Genomic DNA, 19,179 nt, shown 5'->3' with positions numbered 1-19,179 from the left:
AAATATAAATATTTTGGTTAACTATTCACCATTAGTAGCTTTGGTAAACTGATTAATATACATTTTAACGTCTATTTGTTGTATGTAAGAACAGTTTTTTGTGTTTGTGTGTGTGTGTGTGTGTGTGTGTGTGTGTGTGTGTGTGTGTGTCTGTGTCTGTGTCTGTGTCTGTGTCTGTGTCTGTGTGTGTGTCTGTGTGTGTGTGTGTCCATCGCGTGCATGTGTGTGAATAGCAATGTTTTGTTTGGACGTTTTGTTTGACATTTCCTTTTCCTGTTAATGATTTACTGTTTTCCACGCACTGAAATATCCGGCACCAGAAAGAGATCTCAGAATCCAGTGTTTAAGAAATTAACATTTCAGCAAAATACATATTGGAGTGGAATGATTTACTGCAGCCTATATATATATATATATATATCCCTCTGGTGATATAAGAGCCCTCGGGACTGGGACCCGCTGGGATTCTGGCTCCAACAGACTCCAGGAGCAAAAACTGAGATCAGTCAAGCTAAGACACTGTGCAGAACCCTCCAACAGGTCTCTGGTATGAGACTTCAGAGTGAGGAGTATACACATACACACACATACACACACAGTTGTTATTATCATATCATTATCCGTGGAAGTCACGTGCAGGTGCAATTAATCCATTCCAACATCCTGGAAACAATCAGGTTATCTCTGATCTGACTGCTCCCGCTGCTACTGCCTTCCCATAAGCATGCTCACACATCAGGTCAACTCTCTAGTCACTCATTCACTTTCATTGTCGGAGTTTATGAGAGAAGAAAAAAAAAACAGCAACACCTTGCAAACCTTTAACTGTCTATGTCTCTGTCAAGGTTCCTGGGAAAATTATAAGCCCAAATATCAAGCTATATATTCACTCCACTCGGCTGTGCTCTGCTCACTTCATCTTCATTTTCATTGTGATGCTTTTCCACCCACAGGCAGGGGATACAGTTCTAAGAAATTCATTCATATTAAAATGTTTCTCAAGTATCACATGAAGTTCTGTTTTTTTGTAATCCATACTGCCCATCATCTCTCTCTAGTTTATAGTTTATTTTTTTCCCCCTCTAGTTCCCTGTAGTCCTTTGCTTTGGCCAACAATGATTCTTACCATTTTCTCTCACCATTAATATACAGTATGTCTGTATCACTGCACAGATGTCAGCTGCAGTGGATGTTGATCAGTTAGTACCTGAAACACAGCTACACATACTGTAACTGTATATGTATATGGCGAGGACTTATTTATCATCCATCTGTAATCTGTTCTTTTCTGGATAATGTGCCCTGTAGTTTTTGCTTCACTTGCCACCTGTCTAACCAAGGGGCTAATACAAACAGTTCAATTCATATTGAAATTCATGACATGTTTGAGTGAGTTTTCACTGATGTATATCTGCCTTGGCATTATACTCTGAACATCTCACAGGTATTGGTTAGAAAATATGGTATTCAGAATTGTGAGGCAGGTTTTACCGTTACATTTCATTCCATTTCATTTCATTATGTTTCACCTTGGCTCATCGGTGGGGGTGCTGCCATTTCTCTCTTGTAGATTAAGGCTGTTCCCCTCAGACCAGCTTTCCCTGTTAACTGTGTCTGTACATTCATTAGCTGGTTGTGTATTCCTTTGTCCATTAGTTTGGGGCAATGGTTTATGCACTAACACACGAGTAGATGTGAGATGCATGTGCCTGCGTGACGGTCCTCTGCAGCGCAGCAGCTGTCCGTAGGCCCTGCGGAAATCCCTGTTAAGGGCTGGATACAGGATGGGGTTCAGAGCCGAGTTAAAATAGCCCAGCCACAGAACCACAGAGTGAAGTGTGTTAGGGGGGTTTGTCTGTGCTCGTATGCCCATGCAGGTGAAGAAAGTGAAGTAAGGGAACCAACAGATGACAAAGGCCCCCAGCACGGCTGCCAGGGTCACTGTGGCTTTGTGTTCCCGCGCTGTGGCTGCTGCCGATGCCGTACGAGCAAACGATGGAGTGGCAGCACGGATTCGTCGAACCTAAGGGAACAAATAAATGACCAAATAAAAGGTTAGAGAGGCAGAATTCAAAGATGAAAAAACTTACATTAATGGAAGCAGATTGTCACTCGCTCATTGATTAAACCAGTAAGGATTTCATTCATTATGAGATTACAAAATTATGTCTTTTTATTGGCTGTCATTTAAAGAACAGTTCACCCAAAATACAAACAAAGATAGAGTTTGTCGATGCTCTTTGACAAGAAATAGTTGCCAGTGAAACTCATCACCCCTGAGGGGTTTCTGCCTTATCCATGGCAGAGAGCTGTTGCTTTTGATGGTTTGAGATCCACAAAACCATACCCAATTCTGCAAAGATAAGTGCAAACATATCTTTTATATTTTGGGTGGACTGTTCCTTTAATGTTTATTTCCAACAGTCTGTACTTCAATTTATCAAATATCTATGTATAATTATATAAGTTTTGCTATATAAATTATTAAAAACAGTGACCTGCTCTCGTGCCACTCTGAATATGCAGAGATACATCCCACACATAATCAGGAGAGGCAGGTAGAACGTGCCAAAGGCATCCAGCAGAACATAGCTGTTATTCCATTCGTACTGGCAGTAGCGTCCCTCCTTGTCCTCATCCTCCATGCCCCAGTCTAAGTGCTGCACACTGAAGTCAGCTGTGTTCCAGCCCAGATGGATGGGCACAAAGGACACTGCTAGTGACAACGTCCAGATGGCAGTTATGGCCAGTGTCACCCTGAGAGGGGTAACTCTCCGGGAGTAGCACAGGGGAGCAGAAATGGCCAGATATCGGTCCACACTGATGGCCAGCAGGGTCAGGATGGAGGCTGTGCAGAGCATCACGTCCAGAGAGATGTAGATGTTACAGAGGGCTCCTCCGAGGGGCCAGCTCCCGCTGCGCAGCTCCAGGGTGGCAGAAAAGGGCAGCACCAGCAGGCCCAGCAGGAGGTCTGTCACTGCCAGAGATACAACAAAGCAGTTTGCAATGCGACGCAGTCGGCGGCTGAGCCCCACAGCCAGACATACCAGAACATTCCCACTGATGGTCAGAATGATGAAGGACATTAGCACCAGCCAACGAAGAGGTGTGGCGATCATGGTGGCCCCTCCTTGTCACTGGGCCACCAAAGGCACTGCTACTGCTGGTCTCTCAGCTTCAAGCCGAAGGGTAGAAGAAAGGACCAAACATGCCTGTCCTCCTCTCTCCCAACTTACACAACTCCTGTAAATTCACTTGTCACTCTCCATCAGAGATACTCTTTCCCAAGGCTTCTCTATAAAAGGTAATCAGGTTCATAAGATCCTTACGTTGAAAGTGTTCCCAGCCATTTGTGTTTTTATAGCCATGTTGCTTTTGGCTTCTGTCACTAAATAAACACCACCCTGGAAGAGAAAAAAAACACATGACTTTTACATTTACATTTGACCATAAAAATCACCACATAAGAAGATTGCTACAAAGCAGGAATTAAAAAACAATAACTATTCAAAGTCCTATAGTTCAAAACATGTATGATGATTTGAGAACCATTTGTTATAATGCAAAAAGGCGTAAGTAAGGGAATTTACAAATGTGTTATGCTGTTTAGGCCAAATACATGTCCCCAGTGTTAGTAATATAGGCTGATGGTTAGTAACTGTTACAGATGTGACTGTGCTTAATGTTATATACTGTCTGTGGGCACAGCAACAGTAACAGTGGAAGGTGCTATCACAACAAAATATGCAGTTAAATGACTGGATGTTCACAACCCAAACAAGCCACCATTGTCTGTGTGGGGATGGCACTGCTGGTGTTATTGCATGTTTTCTTTCTTAGTTTTCTACCCCTACTCCCTCACATACTTCACGTCACTCCTTGCGCATACCAATCTGAAAAAAATATGAAAACAACAATATATAGACCTACTCCAATACAGGAAGATAGTGAAACAGAATTATATTTCTGAACATGCTCCAAAGGTAAAACCTTCTTGTATTCTGAGATTGTACAGTAAAGCACAGACCTCCCTTCATACTCACGTCAGCTTCCAGACACCAAATGTCACATTCCACTCTCTCCACATAGCACCTGTTTACATATTCTCTTCTGAAGCCCATTAAAGTTGCACTAGACACCAGTTAAATAAACGGACACCATCGATTCAACATACACTAATGGTGCATGTGATTCATGTACTGTCTACCATATCATTTCATGTGCTATGTATAGTCCATTTACAAGCTAACAATACGAGTTATCCTGTGCTGCAAGGATACAGCTGATATCCGCTCATTCAGATGCACCAAAATCCCTCTAAAAGTCATGGATCATCTGGGGCTTTGCCTCCCCTGCAACTTAAATTACATAAAAAAAAAAAAAAACCTTTATTCCATAAAAGAGCTGGCGCCAGACTTATTTTACTTACATAAGATTAATAATGATCAGTGACATTTTGATGAAAATGAATACTTTGCTTTGTGAGGTAATTTTCCTCACCTAAACATAACTGTTAGCTTCTCATGAAACAAGCAGGCCCAATATGTGCCCAGTTTGTTCCACTGTCACAGTGTGCAATTTGTGGTATTAGTAGATAATTCTTTTGTGGTGCAGGAATGTGCTGTAGGCTAATGTTCTTATCATTTGTATCCACCATTTGTATGTACATACAACCGGTGCTTCAGAGTCTGTGATCATTTCACATTTTCTGAGACTGTTATTTATATTTTCGAATATGGACTGAGGAAGACATTTACTGCAAATGCCACATCCTTCATGGAAACTTTCACTGGTTAATACAGCTTGAGATTTGTTTGACTGAATAGCTGCCTGGTGTGACTCTATCTAACTGTCACCATGAAACAAATGTCAGAAACAAACAAAGGGATGTTCTAATTTCAATATGCAAAAAGGTCTATGCATAGTCTTTCCATGGAAGATCTATCCATGCCATGGTGGGGCTACTAGGAGCAAAGGGGTCATGCTGGCTGCTTGTATTGCAGAACTAACAGCAGTAAAACACAAATGAAAACAGACAACAGACCATCAGCAGTGGTAAGTATCCCAGCATAGTAGTGAGTATGTGAGATGGAGATGCAAGTTCAGCTCAACATAATGATTGTCCTCACCTCATGTGAATGTTACAGAGCTTCTTAGGGGTTTAATGCACTTGTGAGCTTGCCTGTGCATACCTTTCAGAATGATATAACACAAGACATCAACACTCCTGAGCCCAAAGGCTTTTTTGGTTTCTTGAATTTGCAAATGCAAGATAAGATCTTCATATTACTGCATCTTGAGTACAAAGTACAAAGGGAGATTTGAGAAAGCAACAGCTTGATGAATATTGCTATGCTGTGAGAAGATTTTTAAATATTGCCCTTTGAAGTTATGAAGGCAGCAGAGAGTCAAAGAAAAATGTCATGCTTTTACAGTTTTTTTCAATCGCTTTTTCCAGTATAATGAAACTGGGATCCACTTTGTCGTCATCTTCACCTCCAAACCACAGCAGAGGTTTTCTTTTGCAAATGTGTTCATACCTTTTCATTGGATTCACACATTTTTCACGCTCTTTTGCACAACACTTCTCATGTGTCATTTACATGGCCCTGACTCCATTGACTTCACTATGGTAGTCAAAAGCAAAGCATCTGCTCACAGCTGATAGAAATTACCTGCATGACTGTGAAATCACTAGTGCACCTGCATCACTACCCTTTCCACAAACCACCATTCACCAATCAATCAGGATGCACCTACAAAAAAGGGCCTATAAATTGTATTCTGTATTTTTTTCAAACTCCTTTGAGTTTTTCTATGTAATACTGTATGTGAATTATAGTATTTCAGTTTTTGCCATCAATACAGTAAAATTTCACTTCACAGTCTTTCTGAGTTTGGATGCAATTATTTACTGTAAGTTCTCATTTGAATGTGTAGCTCACAGGAGAACCTTGTTCAAACTGACAGCTGTATTTTGTATTCTGCTGTCAGCTGTGTTACAGTACAGTAAAGCTGATTGAAGGAATCTACTCATTTGGGCAGAAGCTGAGTTGTTTGAGGGAAATATTGGCTTTTGCTACTTGCTTTACAATATGTAACTGTGTAAATTGTCAAAAAAAAAAAAAAAAAAAACATGACTACAATACACACAGGAAAAAGTAACCTGCTCAGATTGAAAAGTTGCATGAATATGTTGCATTTTGGTGTTGAGTATGAAGCGAGTGAGTGGCTGGATTATTGGGCAGTGACAAAATGTGCTTTTGCTGCATGTTTGAAATGTTTTGTCATGGTAAGAGCCTTTTGCAAACAATATGTGTTATTTTGGGAAGAGCGCCTCTCGTTAGGCCTATGCATTAACTACAGTTTTTTTCAATCGCTTACACACAAAACCTTTATATATCACACTATTTCTAAACTCTTTCACTCAAACCTCACAACTTCACCTCAAATCAGCAAAACCATAAACTAATTCTCAGCCTTGACACAGTTTTCAATTTAGCTATTCACTTTTTGCAAATCAATACACACAATTCTCTAGCTAACACACAAAAATCTATCAGAAAGTAACTTGATTTCCCATTTCAAACACAACCAATCAAAATGCCACACTTATTCATCAGTGCCTCAGACTCTGTCCTCACATGTGTAAACAATAATTGCTTTACTGAACACCAACCAATCACTCCTTGACATAGGCCTATAAAACTATCTGTCTTGAACAATGGATAACAATGCAGAGAGCCAGGGGAGTCAGACGAAGACACAGAGGACGAGGAGTCCAGGTTCGTGGAGGACGCTTTGGAATAGTGATGGGAGCTGTGTTTTTTTTTTTTTTTTTTCCAGGAGCCGATTTTTTTTTTTTTTTCTGCGAAAACCGCACGTGATTGGTCAAGATGTGGGGTACCGTCTGTCTCTGCTGAGCGCTTCACCCTGAACCGGCAGTTACACACACACACACACACACACACACACACACACACACACACACACACACACACACACACACACACACACTCTCTTCCATATGTGATGGTTGGTGTACTTTGCTTTGATGCTGTACAATGCTGCATCCACAACAGCAACTGACTTATTCAGAAAATTAAATATTTTTGGTTCCATTATTGCTTGTGTTGACTTCTATTTGCATGCTACTATATTTTCACTCTTATATGGCAATATATCAAGAAAATCCATAGAAACAAAAGAGTTTTAGATTTAGAGCAACAGTGTGTAAATGATATACACAAGTATGTGACACAATGGGAAATGTGTTCGTGATGTGAGACAAATGCTTGCTTTTGAGATGTGTTTACAATATTTTGAATACTGTGTTTCATTTTGCAATAGATGGGGTGCTTTTTGCATTTTGTGTTAGCAGTAGTTGGATTTGTGTGTAAAGTTTTGAGAAAAATACACAGAGCTTTGAAAATGTGTGTAAGCAATTGAAAAAAACTGTAATACATAGGCCTAATACTTACCACTACTGTATGATTTTAGCAAAACATGGCTTTGTAAACTGGGAAAACATGATCAAATTCACTCAATTCCACTCAGTGAGTTCATTACACAAACTCAAACTACTTCTACAAGAGCATCCACCAGAGGGGACTGCAAAATACCATACAGGAAAACATCTTTTGCACAGTCAGCTTTTTCCTACAGAGCAGCATATACATGGAACACCCTACCCACTGTACTCAGGGAAATTACTAATATACACACTTTCTCAACATCCACAAAACAATGGTTACTGGATAATCAAATCTGCAATCACATGTAATTTTTTGTTGGTTTGTCTAAATTACCATGGCCCTTTAGTAATTGTCATTTTATATATTGTATGCTTGCTAATTGTCTGTTATGTCATGCTTCTTGTACCACTGTTAGTTATTTCTCTGTAGTCTGCCATTCTTTTGCAACATCAACCTGCTAGGGACTACAGATGCAAAATAGCCTGATGGCTAAATCTGGTACATTTTATGCAATGCGAGTGATCGATGTACATTGTCCCTTCTAAATAAACAAATACAAATACAAACTGTTTTGATACCATGGTTTCTGAGTTGACAGAGGAGGTAAAGCAATTGAAAAAAAATGTACGTCTCTGCACTAACTAGGCCTGTGTCACTATACAACAAATGTAATATTTTATGCAGTATGGTGCTTTGTTGTGCTGTATAAACATAAGTCATTTCAAAGTCTGTTCATTTATAGGCCTAAATCACAATTTTTGCCACACAGTGAGAGGAGATTCTGAGGTTTTCTCTCATGTCACTCATGGATACTGACAAAATTTCAGTATCTGTTGAACATTTAAGTTGAGAGCAGAGTCAGCTGTACTACTGTAGCTTCCGGTCCTCTGTCAAATTCACAATATGGACATCTTTGGAGTTGTTACATCTTTATGACTACTTCCTCACCCCCCAAAAAGCAGGTCTGGTTTGTTTGAGTTTTTCAGAGTACCTTCAAGATCAATCCAGGGTCATTTGTGATTTGCTGAAAAATATTAAACACAATAGACAAATAATCTGACAGAAATTGTATACAATAATATGTAATACTATATGCTTATTTTAATAATTACATATACAGTTTTATTGTGATTTCATTTTTTTTCTGATTATTTTATAAATGTTTGCTTTGTGGCTAATTGCCTTTTTTCCCAGGGTTAGATCAAAATCAAGTGAATTTATCTTATGTTGACCCAGCATCACTGCTCTGATGTGTAACTTAGTCTTCAAATTGAGTATTTGTCTTGCCAGTTACAAACAAAAAAGAAAACTTTACACTTCCCATAACACAAGCCCTTAAAGTCATATGCCCTCATTCACTGGCATGATAGAGGTCTTGTGGTCTTGAGATAAAAACTGCAAGTCAGAATATTGATTCTGGTAAAACCAGTGCTGTGTGGAGAAGCGGGGTCATTCCGGGGACAGCTCCAGCTGAGGGCAAAGCATCAACTCTGTCCCCTGACTGTCCCCTGAAAACAGAGACATCTGATGACCCTACTATGCAAGTATCCTTCAGCAAGAGACTGAACCCCTACCAGCTCTTTCATTGTAAGCCATACATGGCATTGCCTAAACACTAAAAATGTACATTTCATGCTAAATTTTCAACAAAGCAATATTGTTGAGTGAGTTGAAAGTCCACTGCACCTTTGGATGATTCTTTGCCTCCATGTTGTGCCTTGTAAACCTTTTAACACACACTACAGAGTGGATTATCTTGCTTATACCACGGCCACTTGCCAATAATACAAATATAGTTTAGGAGCGACCCCCCCACCTCCCCACCCTCCGTCCTAAAAAAAAAAGGAAAAACAAAGTGTCAAATAAGAGGTTATCATCACTTGAAGCTGGGTGACTTATATTCTACAGGTTGGACTTTAAAGTCCTGTTCTATCAGTGGAGATGCAGTGAGTCAGCACCCATAGTGTGGCAATACATTGTGTTTTAAATGTAACAGGCAATCACTTGACCGAGTTCTAAAGGTGACAGGCAATGATTGGCCAGGCAGTACAGAGCAAGACATTGGGCAAATGGTAGACTAACTCAATGTGCAGAAAGAAAGACAGACACTTTGTCCACACAGAGTGACTGAAACCATCTGACTGGGCCAGCTGCCTATACAGTGCATCCATGTCAGAGTCCCATGGAACCAGTTCTTAAACAACCATAAAATATGCCGTCACAGTTTAAGGGGTAGAATAAACAAGCACAAATCCCCTTAAGTGCAGGATGACTCCACAAAGCTCTTCATTATATTTACAGGAGGAGAAAATATGTCATTACTGCAAGCTCCTTGTAATATTTTTGGAATATGCACCCTGCCAACAACACTCAAGAAAATAATTTTTCACTTCACTTTCACTTCAAGAATACGACTCAAGCTGTGTCACTGACAGGTTTGCATTCAGACTATAACTTTTAAGTTTTATTAATAATTGTTTCCAGGCAGGTGTCTGAAGTTTTGCAGTAGAATAGTGTTTCTTCTACCAATGAGAGATTATTCTCTAAGTGCATATAATAAGCTAGGTTATAGCAACTTACCAAGGGGACTAGGAAATATGGAGCATATTAGCCTGAAGTCAGGTAATGATATTTTTAATGATAATTTAATGATATTTTACATTAACTTGGCACAAGTAAACAGGTAGCTCAGTGTCTCTATTTTGTTTTGATATGATTTTTAAAGAGATTAATAACACTGGCATCTGGAAATGACATACTTGTGTGAACCCATGAACCAAACTCAAAATAATGTCAACTCTATCCTTTAAAGGGATCTTAATTCGAGAAAAAGCCAATCGTTCGTCCTGTGACAGATGGCATAATCTAGTGAATTCAATTAAAGATGCACAGTTCCATCGCTATTCAACAACTGTTGATTCACAGCAGTTGACAGATGTTTGCTATGTAACCCTTTCTCAGCACATATAAGTAAACCTTTCTCAGCACATTTCAGGTGTGACCTGTTTTGTAACACTAAAGTTAGAATCATTGTGACAAGGCATATACTCAACCTTGGCACAATAAATTCAGATACATAATGCAAACTGTCTCAGACCAGCTGTAACTGCCCGAGACTTATGTTTTACAGTCTGTTCCTATGAGCGTTGCTTCATTCTCTCTGTCCTCTCTGCTTTCCATATTAATTTGATCTGATATGCTCCCATTAAAGATAGACGAAACATACAGTGAGCTGATAGTTCTCAAATTCTAATTAAGGTTTGATGATATTACAGCTGACTGATTCAATGTCAGACTGATTGTGACATTAAATGGCACTTTTAGAGCTCAAATCAGGAAATAAGTCCAGATTTTCAAATGTCATTACTATTTAGTCTAAATAGCCAGGGGCAGCATTTCTCAGCTGGTGGGTATGGACCCAAAAGTAGATTGCTAATCATCCTTGTGGAAAAAGTAACAACAAAATAGGGAAACACTGTGTTATGTAAGATGACACAAAGATAACCAGATCCCTTACATTGCTGTTATTCAATGACTGGATGCAGAGAACAAGGGCAGCAGGGTGGCACAGTGATTACGAGGCTGTCTAGAGGGCGAGGGTTCAAGTCTCCGTGACGGTTAGCAACCACACTGCTGACAAGTCCTTGCGCAAGACTTTGGATCTCATCCAGCTCTGGTGTGCTGTCTGATAGATGATCCTGACCTCTGACCTGCCTTTAACGGCGGGAGAGTCAAGGCTAATTTCTCCTTTGGGGATCAATAGGATATGGTGAAATGGAACTATTACAATTTCTACTGTAATTATAAGTAAGTGTTTTAAAATAAAGGTTTATAATATAATAAGGGATATATGAGACTGTTTTTTTGTTTGTTTGTTTGTTTTTTGTTTTCTGTTTTGTTTTGTTGTTTTTTTTCCCCCCAGTGCCGAGTTTCTTTTTTTTTTTTTTTTTTACCTCATAAAAAGGTCAGTAAAAACAAAAACAAGTCATGGGTCTTAATAATGGTATTCTTCCCATCTGGACTGGATTACTTCATCATAACTCTGTGTCCGAACATGATTATGAAAACCAAGGAGACAAACAGACATGCATGCCCATAGACCACAGGAACACACCAACACACATATACTCACAAACAGTGCAAAACAGTGACTTTCAAAGTAGGTATGGTTCGTCCCAACAATAAGAACACCAGTCGATATATCACATCTAACTTTGGCACTTGATGAAAATATGTGACCAGCTGTGCTGCCATATAAAGGGAAAACACAGTAACTGGACGTTTGTGATATCTGTGTTTTGTTGTGACAAATTGCTCTCGCTCTTTCTGTTTACAGTAGTATACGAGAAAACATTAATCCAAGGCAGAGTGCAGTAAGGGTAGTGAGTAGTTATGGATGTTCTTGGAAAAGCTCTATTTGGATGGTGCAGTGTTGATCTTCAGCTACCAATCATGACTGAAAATAGAGGTTCAACCAAGTCTCACATGCTTATTTGGTGCATTTCCATAGACTCCAATACTAACCTTTAGTGCAGTCCAACTCACCCTAACCACTAAAACAGCCTTTATATGACAGTCAAAAAAGACCTTAGCCAATCATAACCCTAATGTTGGCCATGTGGGCATAGCTTGCCCAGAACTCTGGTGGAATTTATTGTACAGCAAGTATGCTTTATGACTAAATATCCTAAATCGCTGTACTGCTCTCATTAAGCAACATCCTTTCCCACTGTTGTGAGTCTCGGCAACAATTTGGTCACCCAGACAACAGTATGACTTAACTGTAACAGATTGGGCTTGACGTGGAACAGCTTGCCATTTTTGCTGCATCTGTATTTCACTGTGGAGAAAAGAAAAAGCCAGCCGGGTGCCAAATTTGGAGGTAAAAATGGCTGGGGAAAAGCAAACATCATGAGTTTTCTATAATTATTCTGTTTACAGTTCCTACCTCTTCACCTGTTTTTTTTTTTTTTTTCACAGGGTCTCGTTGTCTACAGCTTTCAGAACTCATCCTGATATACCTCACACTACAAGACTGGTTAAAAAATGCCAATAAAATCAAACATGTTTTAAAAAGATCAGAATGTCTGGGACAGACTCAAAATAGATGAGGTCAGACTGTGTCTCTGTCTCACATTTAACAAGCAGTGGGGACGATCGTCAGAATGGAGTAGGCTCCAGCATGAGGTTTTATCTCAGATCTCACAAATTCGTCTGGGACAGTTAAATCCTGGGTTTTGTCATATTGTGTGTGTGTACAAGCTGTAACCTGAACCTATTTAAGGCTAACCCTAAGAATAGTCTAAGCCAAGATAGGGAATAACTTTCCACACAAACTCTGTGGAAATTTTAGTAACACATTATATGCACTTTAGTAGCAATACTGTACTATCTAGTACTATCCTAAGTGTAGAACCCTGTTCTTCCTCTCCATCAGAACAATCAACTTCTACTACTTTTTAAAGCATCTTTGATATTCAAGAATTAACTTATTTTTAGGCTCAAAGTTGTTGTTTTTTGGGTTGTTTTTGGTGAAGTAGTTTTGGTAATGATGAGCAGGAGGAGGATGGTGGCAAAAGCAATTTCCATGACAACAAGTGCAATGACATGAAGGTGATTACTATTATGATGATGGGATAATTGGAAATTATGATGATGGGAGCAGGTATTGGTAGTGTGTTTAAATATTGATTATTATAATGATGTCGAACGACAGATAATAATTATCACAGCAGGTATATAAAATTCTTATATACTAAGACAGAATGGATATGGAAGGCCACACAATTAACTGTCCAGCCTGACAGTATAAAAAATAAATAAATAAATAAATAAAATTCAGCAATAAAAAAAAATGCTGATGAAAATTATTTCACTGAGATCACTGAGAAAAAACAGCACTACAGATGTCCCCCCTAATGTGATTGAGCCTTCCACAGAGATATGTGAGTTTCTCTCTTTCTTTTCCAACAAACTCATCACTACAGCGAATCAAATTATCCCACTGTCTCTTGTAACACCCAAACCTCCCAGTCATTTGTCCTGCTCTCTAAATTAATTTCACCCCATCTCAATTTATCATTTAGCCAAGACTATTACCAATTTGAAGCCCACATCCTGTTATCTTGAGATCTTTCCCGCCCGCGTCATTAAACAAGTTCTGCAAATAGTTTGTCCTCATATTTCAACCATAATCAGTTCCTCTCTAACATCTGGCACTATCACCGATTATTATAAGTCTGCAATAGTCCAACCACTTCTCAAAAACCGTCACCAGACTACAATATCCAGAACAACTTCCATCCCATCTCCTAACTTCTCTTTGCAAGGTTTAGGAAAAACAGTTGCAGGGCACATAATTTCATTTATGACCGGAAATGCTCTCTTTGAAAAGTTTCAGTTTGGCTTCAGAGTGGACCATAGCACAGAGCCCAAAGTGCTCAATGAGCTTTTAGCAGCTAACTCTGGCCACTTATATATTTGAATCCTTTTAGATCTCACTGATGCTTTGACACTGTAGAACATTCAATTTTAATTGAGATACACTGTTTTAGACTGGTTTTACTCGTAAAATCAAAATAGGACTTTTAGTGTTGCCATTGGTGATTGCAGATCTTCTACAGAACCTTTTTTTTTTTTTTTTTTTTGGCGCTCCAGAGGGTTCCATTCTTGGCCCATTGTTTTTTTTTCTGTTAATGTCACAATACAATATACTTCATTGTCCCTGTGGGGAAATTTGTCTTAGACTCAATGCTGCACACATAAATGCCTCCATAGTTGCAGTAAAACAAACTTCATGTAAACAAAAAACACCACCAGCTATACCAGTCACAACAATAAATAGCCAATAATCCATATTCCGCATAGCAAGAAATATTGCTCATACATTGCACATAGCACATATTGCACACATCCAGTGGCGAATACCCAGAAACCACTGCATAGTCATTTCAGCCTCAAGCCACATTTTTTTAAAAAAATAATAGAGGTAGGGACAAATGAGTTTTTAAAAATGACTAAGGTTGCAGTGGAGAACTGAGCTTTTGCCAGAGGGCAAAAGCTAATATTCTGCATGGAGAATATTATTCTATTCTGCATGGAGGGATAGTGACAGGTCAGTCATTATCCCCTGAGCTTGCCTAAGAACAGACTGCTGATAGGTAGACTGGAAGGACTGGTTTTCATTCATCCCTATCACCTCCATGGCAGTGAGTACCAGACGAGCAAGCTTAGCCTTTAGTTGTACAGTGAGGTTGCCATATTATGCTGACATCACATACAGTATCTAACTAATCTCTCTAATACAGTCAAATAACGCAGAAAAATAATCCTCCGGTCCACACCAGACAAGTCTGTATAAAAACTATAGCCTCACAAACTATCCATATGAACCTTCCAATGAACATGTTGTTCAAGTGAACACCATGATGCTTGTATGAGTAGACCTGATTGATGTGTGTATCATGTGTGACAACAGGACTATGATCCCCCACTGATCTCGGGTCTGTCTCCCAGAGCTTTGGTGGCATTTAAAATGAGATGGTTTGTATCACACCTCTGCACAAAGCTTTCTGTTTCAGAAAAATAGGCTCATGGGGTTGTTTTTTGGGCAGTAGGCTCAGGATAGCGGTGTCATCTGAAATTTTAAAGCAAAGTTCCTGGGGTGGCTGTTTGTACAGTCATTTGTGGACAGTATAAAAAGAAATGCACAACTCCATGGGACACCTGTGCTGATTGATCTGGATTAAGATGGAGTGTTGTTGACTGACATGCTGAGTTCAATTGGTTAAAAAGGAAAAATAACTTTAAAAAAAAAAAAAAAAAAAAAAAAAAAAAAAAGCATAGAAACTCTTCTGCTTCAGTTTTGAAATGAGCAGATGAGGCTGGAGTGTATTAAAAGCTGAGCTAAAAATGACAAATAAAATCTGTGCATACCACTAGGACATATTATCCACAGACACAATATTAATTTCCATTTTATGCAGATGACATACAGCTTTATTTCTCTTTCGATTCTACAGTAACAATAAGTTAATCACTCTCCAGGAATACATTGATGAAGTTCAAGTCTGGTTGCGTAATTTCCTTTAACTGAATACCAACACATCCAAAGTCATTATCATAAGCCCAGACACCACACATAATCACATCTCACCACAACTCCACAACCTCTAGCTGCAGAAATATTATAAATGTGCTTTTGCTGTTTTTAAATTTTTATTATTTTACTATTGCATCATTTTGTACTAGGTTCTCCCTTTAATTTTGCTGTTGTGAAGCACTTTGTAACTATGTTTTGAAAGGTCTAGGCTACCAGTGTGATTAAATATAATTACAAACAATCCAAATCTGTGGATAAATATAGAATAAACCTGACCTTGAATTACTTAAATGTATATTGTATAACTATTTTTTGCAAGATTTTGATGCAACAGTTAGGTTGACTCATAAATCAGCAGGTTAAAAATTCAAACTTGCAGAAAAATTAAGATAAAGTTCATGAACCAAAAAATGTAAGAAGATTCTTTTTATCTTTATGTTTTTTCACCACATCAAATGTCAAGTCTACACAATTATGATTACTGGGCACGAAAACTTCATCTTACAAAATTTCATGTCACACCTTATCTATCTGCTGCATAAATGAAAGGCCACTGTAAAACCATTACAACCCATTTTACTTCATTTCACAGCACAGTTACAGCCCTTCTCTATAAAAACAGAAATCGCAGAATTTTATTTGAAAGTAATAGTCACTGCTGTTTATATGGTGTTTCACATGATACATGGCTTATTTAACAGGAAGTAGCAAACAGGGCAGAAGAGTGTGGATCTACACTGGACCTCAGCAGCAGAATCTTATACATACAAATAACCCTATTAGGGTTAAATTTGCCCTAAACTGTGATATTGACTATAATAAACTTTCTACATGATTCTATATCTAAAAAAATAGAGGAAAAAAACTTACTTTGTGTCTGCTCAAGCTCTGAGCTTACCAAATAGGAATTAACCATTGTCTGAGCTGCACCTGGCCCTTTTAGGAAGATCCAAGTCTTTAATGGACTTTAATAATGTCAATAGATTCACCTAGGGCATCAACACTTGCTTGTTTCCATGGATACCTTGTCTGTTCAGTACGGAGTGAGTTCAGATCAAGCTGTGTCCCTGGTCAGCCTGCTGCTCTCATTTAGCACCACAGGAACAGGCCATAAAGACTGAGAGAGAATTTAATACAAACTCAGATAAAACCAAGTTAACAGTGCTCATCCCTGCTCTTTCATCTCTACATGTTGGAGTGTGCCTCAACAAAGAGGTAATGAGTGAAACATAAGCCTAGTTTCCATAATGAGAACTTCAGGTCAACTTACAGTACATTACATAATTAATTTGCTTGCTGGGTGACCTTAGAGAATTGGCCAAAAATCAAATCACTAACTTTCAGCATATTAAGCAGCATGTGCTACTCAATAGCAAATTCTTAATTTTGAGCCTTCACAAGCATGAAAAACACATCCAATTTTCTCTATAAACACAGTCATTGCATACTTGTGGTGATTTGAATCATGTTCAGCGCTACTAAGGGTATAAAATGACCAGATGGTGGATATGAGTTGCTAATTAAAGAGGCCAGTCATATGATACTTCATGCCTGTAACATCGAATGCTTGATGTGACAGGCTGGTGTAAAGCATGTACTTGTGTATGCATGCACAGAGGCAGTACTTCACGTTTTATTTATCCTTACTTGTGCATAGATGGTTAAGTGCAACAGCTGATGGGTTTTGTATGTTACCAACAGATTATTCCATGTCTAGGAAGAATGATTTAGTTACAGTATTTTCAGAGTTTAATGAAGTGCTTCAAAGCAGAATCTGTTTAGATCCTTTATGTATGCATCTGTGTATCTTCTCTATACAACAAATGCCAGTCTGATATAATTATATGACATCATCTTTCTGCAGTGCCATAAATATCACAGTCAAATGTCATAGTTTCAGTGATTCTAGTGTAATGAATGATGGCTGATCAACACCTGCTTGAGATTCATATGCTAATTTTTGACTAAATGCACATGTCCGAGATTGCAAGGGAGGAATAGGAAAAACCCACATCAAGGAGCAAATTAAATATAGATGTTGACATAGATGAGTCAATGGCGTGAGGGAACAGTGTGCCAATATGACTGGTTCATGATTACTCACACAGCCAACAAGACAGATTAAAAACATATATTAACAGTAAATGAAGTATAAGCGGCAAAGCAAATATTAGTTTACCAAAGTCACATTCAATACGAAATCAGGCTTCTACATAACTTTGATATTCTTAAGACCCAACAAGAAAAACTCTGATGTGATTGCCTTAATGTCAACAAGCTACACCTTCATGAGCGTTCGCAAAACTCAGAGAAAAACAGGGAAAAAAAACAGTACAACTAGTGTATCTTAACTTTTTTTCTTAGGCTGTGTTTGGATCTAGGCTATCAGTGTGATCAAACGTAATTACAAAATTACAATATTACAAAACAAATTAACACATAACACATAACACAGACACATAACAAATAAACACATGACATAAAGGAGAATTAAAATGAAACCGAAAGCCAAAATCCAACTCAGATATGATGTTTATGAAACTACTGGGAAAGGCGAGACCATGATAACCTCACCATAAAGAGCTTAATGTTACTCACTCAAGCCACAAGTACCCACTGACATGCCAGCCGACAGCCTTGCATTGTTTAACCAGACAAAATGAAGCATAAACGAATCAGTGAGCAAAACAGCCATAAGTCAGCCTTCAGAAGTTTAGTACGCCAATGTCAAAATGTACTGTATTCTCATGATCATGTGTTTACATCCCTATATGACTTTATCTATACGTAGTATCTTGTTGTTAAAAGTTATTCAAAGCATGCCATTTTGCATCAGACTTCACTTTGCTCGCTTACTGTTGTCTAATCTAACAGTGTAAACTTGTGCAGTATCAGTCTCACCTTACATGGCCTGTCCTGAGCGTCCGTCTGAACCTGATCTTCCTCTCAGATCATAATGTGCCCCTCTGCTTCGTTGGTTCTGCTTTTGTGTAAACTTGTTCTTCTTTCCTCCCTCTCTTCTTTCCTCCCTCTCTCTCTCTCTCTCTCTCTCTCTCTCTCTCTCTCTCTCCTTCCGTTGTTGTTTCCTTTCTCTCTCTACCTCTCGCACACAGACAGACACAGATACCCAAGTCCCACTCTTCCCTGCGCATTCATTCATATCCACTCACTGTCTATTGTCTTGCAAACTTACTTTAATCTCCCATTCCCATATCAACTCAACTGAGTATATTTCAGAGTATATTCATATTTGATGATCTTCCATTTTAAGATACCCAAAAGTATTTTATGCAGAATACATTTAACAAATAGGGATTTCTGATACTGGATTCTTACCTGACTCCTCATAACTTATTTTCTCATTATCTTTTCAGCCATTTAACTTTTCATCTCAACTGTGACTCCAATTACTCCGCAGGAATGTGCAGTGCCCAGTTAAGGTAAATGAGGCCAAGTTAATGAGGGTCGGAGTTGTCAAACTGACTTTGTCTCCCCATGCAGGGTACAGAGCTTAAACAATAACAGAGATAACTGGTAGTTTTTTTTTCTTTTTTTTTTTTCCCTTGCTGCTAATTTCCTTATTGAGCCCTGGGGGGAAATTCA

At 38.7% G+C, this 19,179-nt stretch overlaps 1 protein-coding gene across 1 annotated transcript; it reads right to left on the bottom strand.

The window, feature by feature from the left end:
- Positions 1–1,525: 1,525 nt before the first annotated feature.
- Positions 1,526–3,119, bottom strand: hrh2b (histamine receptor H2b). The gene is made up of 2 exons (XM_030069190.1): positions 2,499–3,119; positions 1,526–2,023 (listed from the first exon to the last, which is right to left on the bottom strand). The coding sequence occupies exons 1-2, from the start codon at positions 3,117–3,119 to the stop codon at positions 1,526–1,528; spliced, it is 1,119 nt and encodes a 372-aa protein (XP_029925050.1).
- Between the last annotated feature and the right edge of the window lie 16,060 nt (positions 3,120–19,179).

This window comes from Myripristis murdjan, chromosome 14 (assembly GCF_902150065.1).
Source record: "Myripristis murdjan chromosome 14, fMyrMur1.1, whole genome shotgun sequence".
Lineage (NCBI taxonomy): Eukaryota > Metazoa > Chordata > Actinopteri > Holocentriformes > Holocentridae > Myripristis > Myripristis murdjan.
Note: the sequence above shows the minus strand (reverse complement) of the source record. Positions and strands in the feature narration are given on the sequence as shown.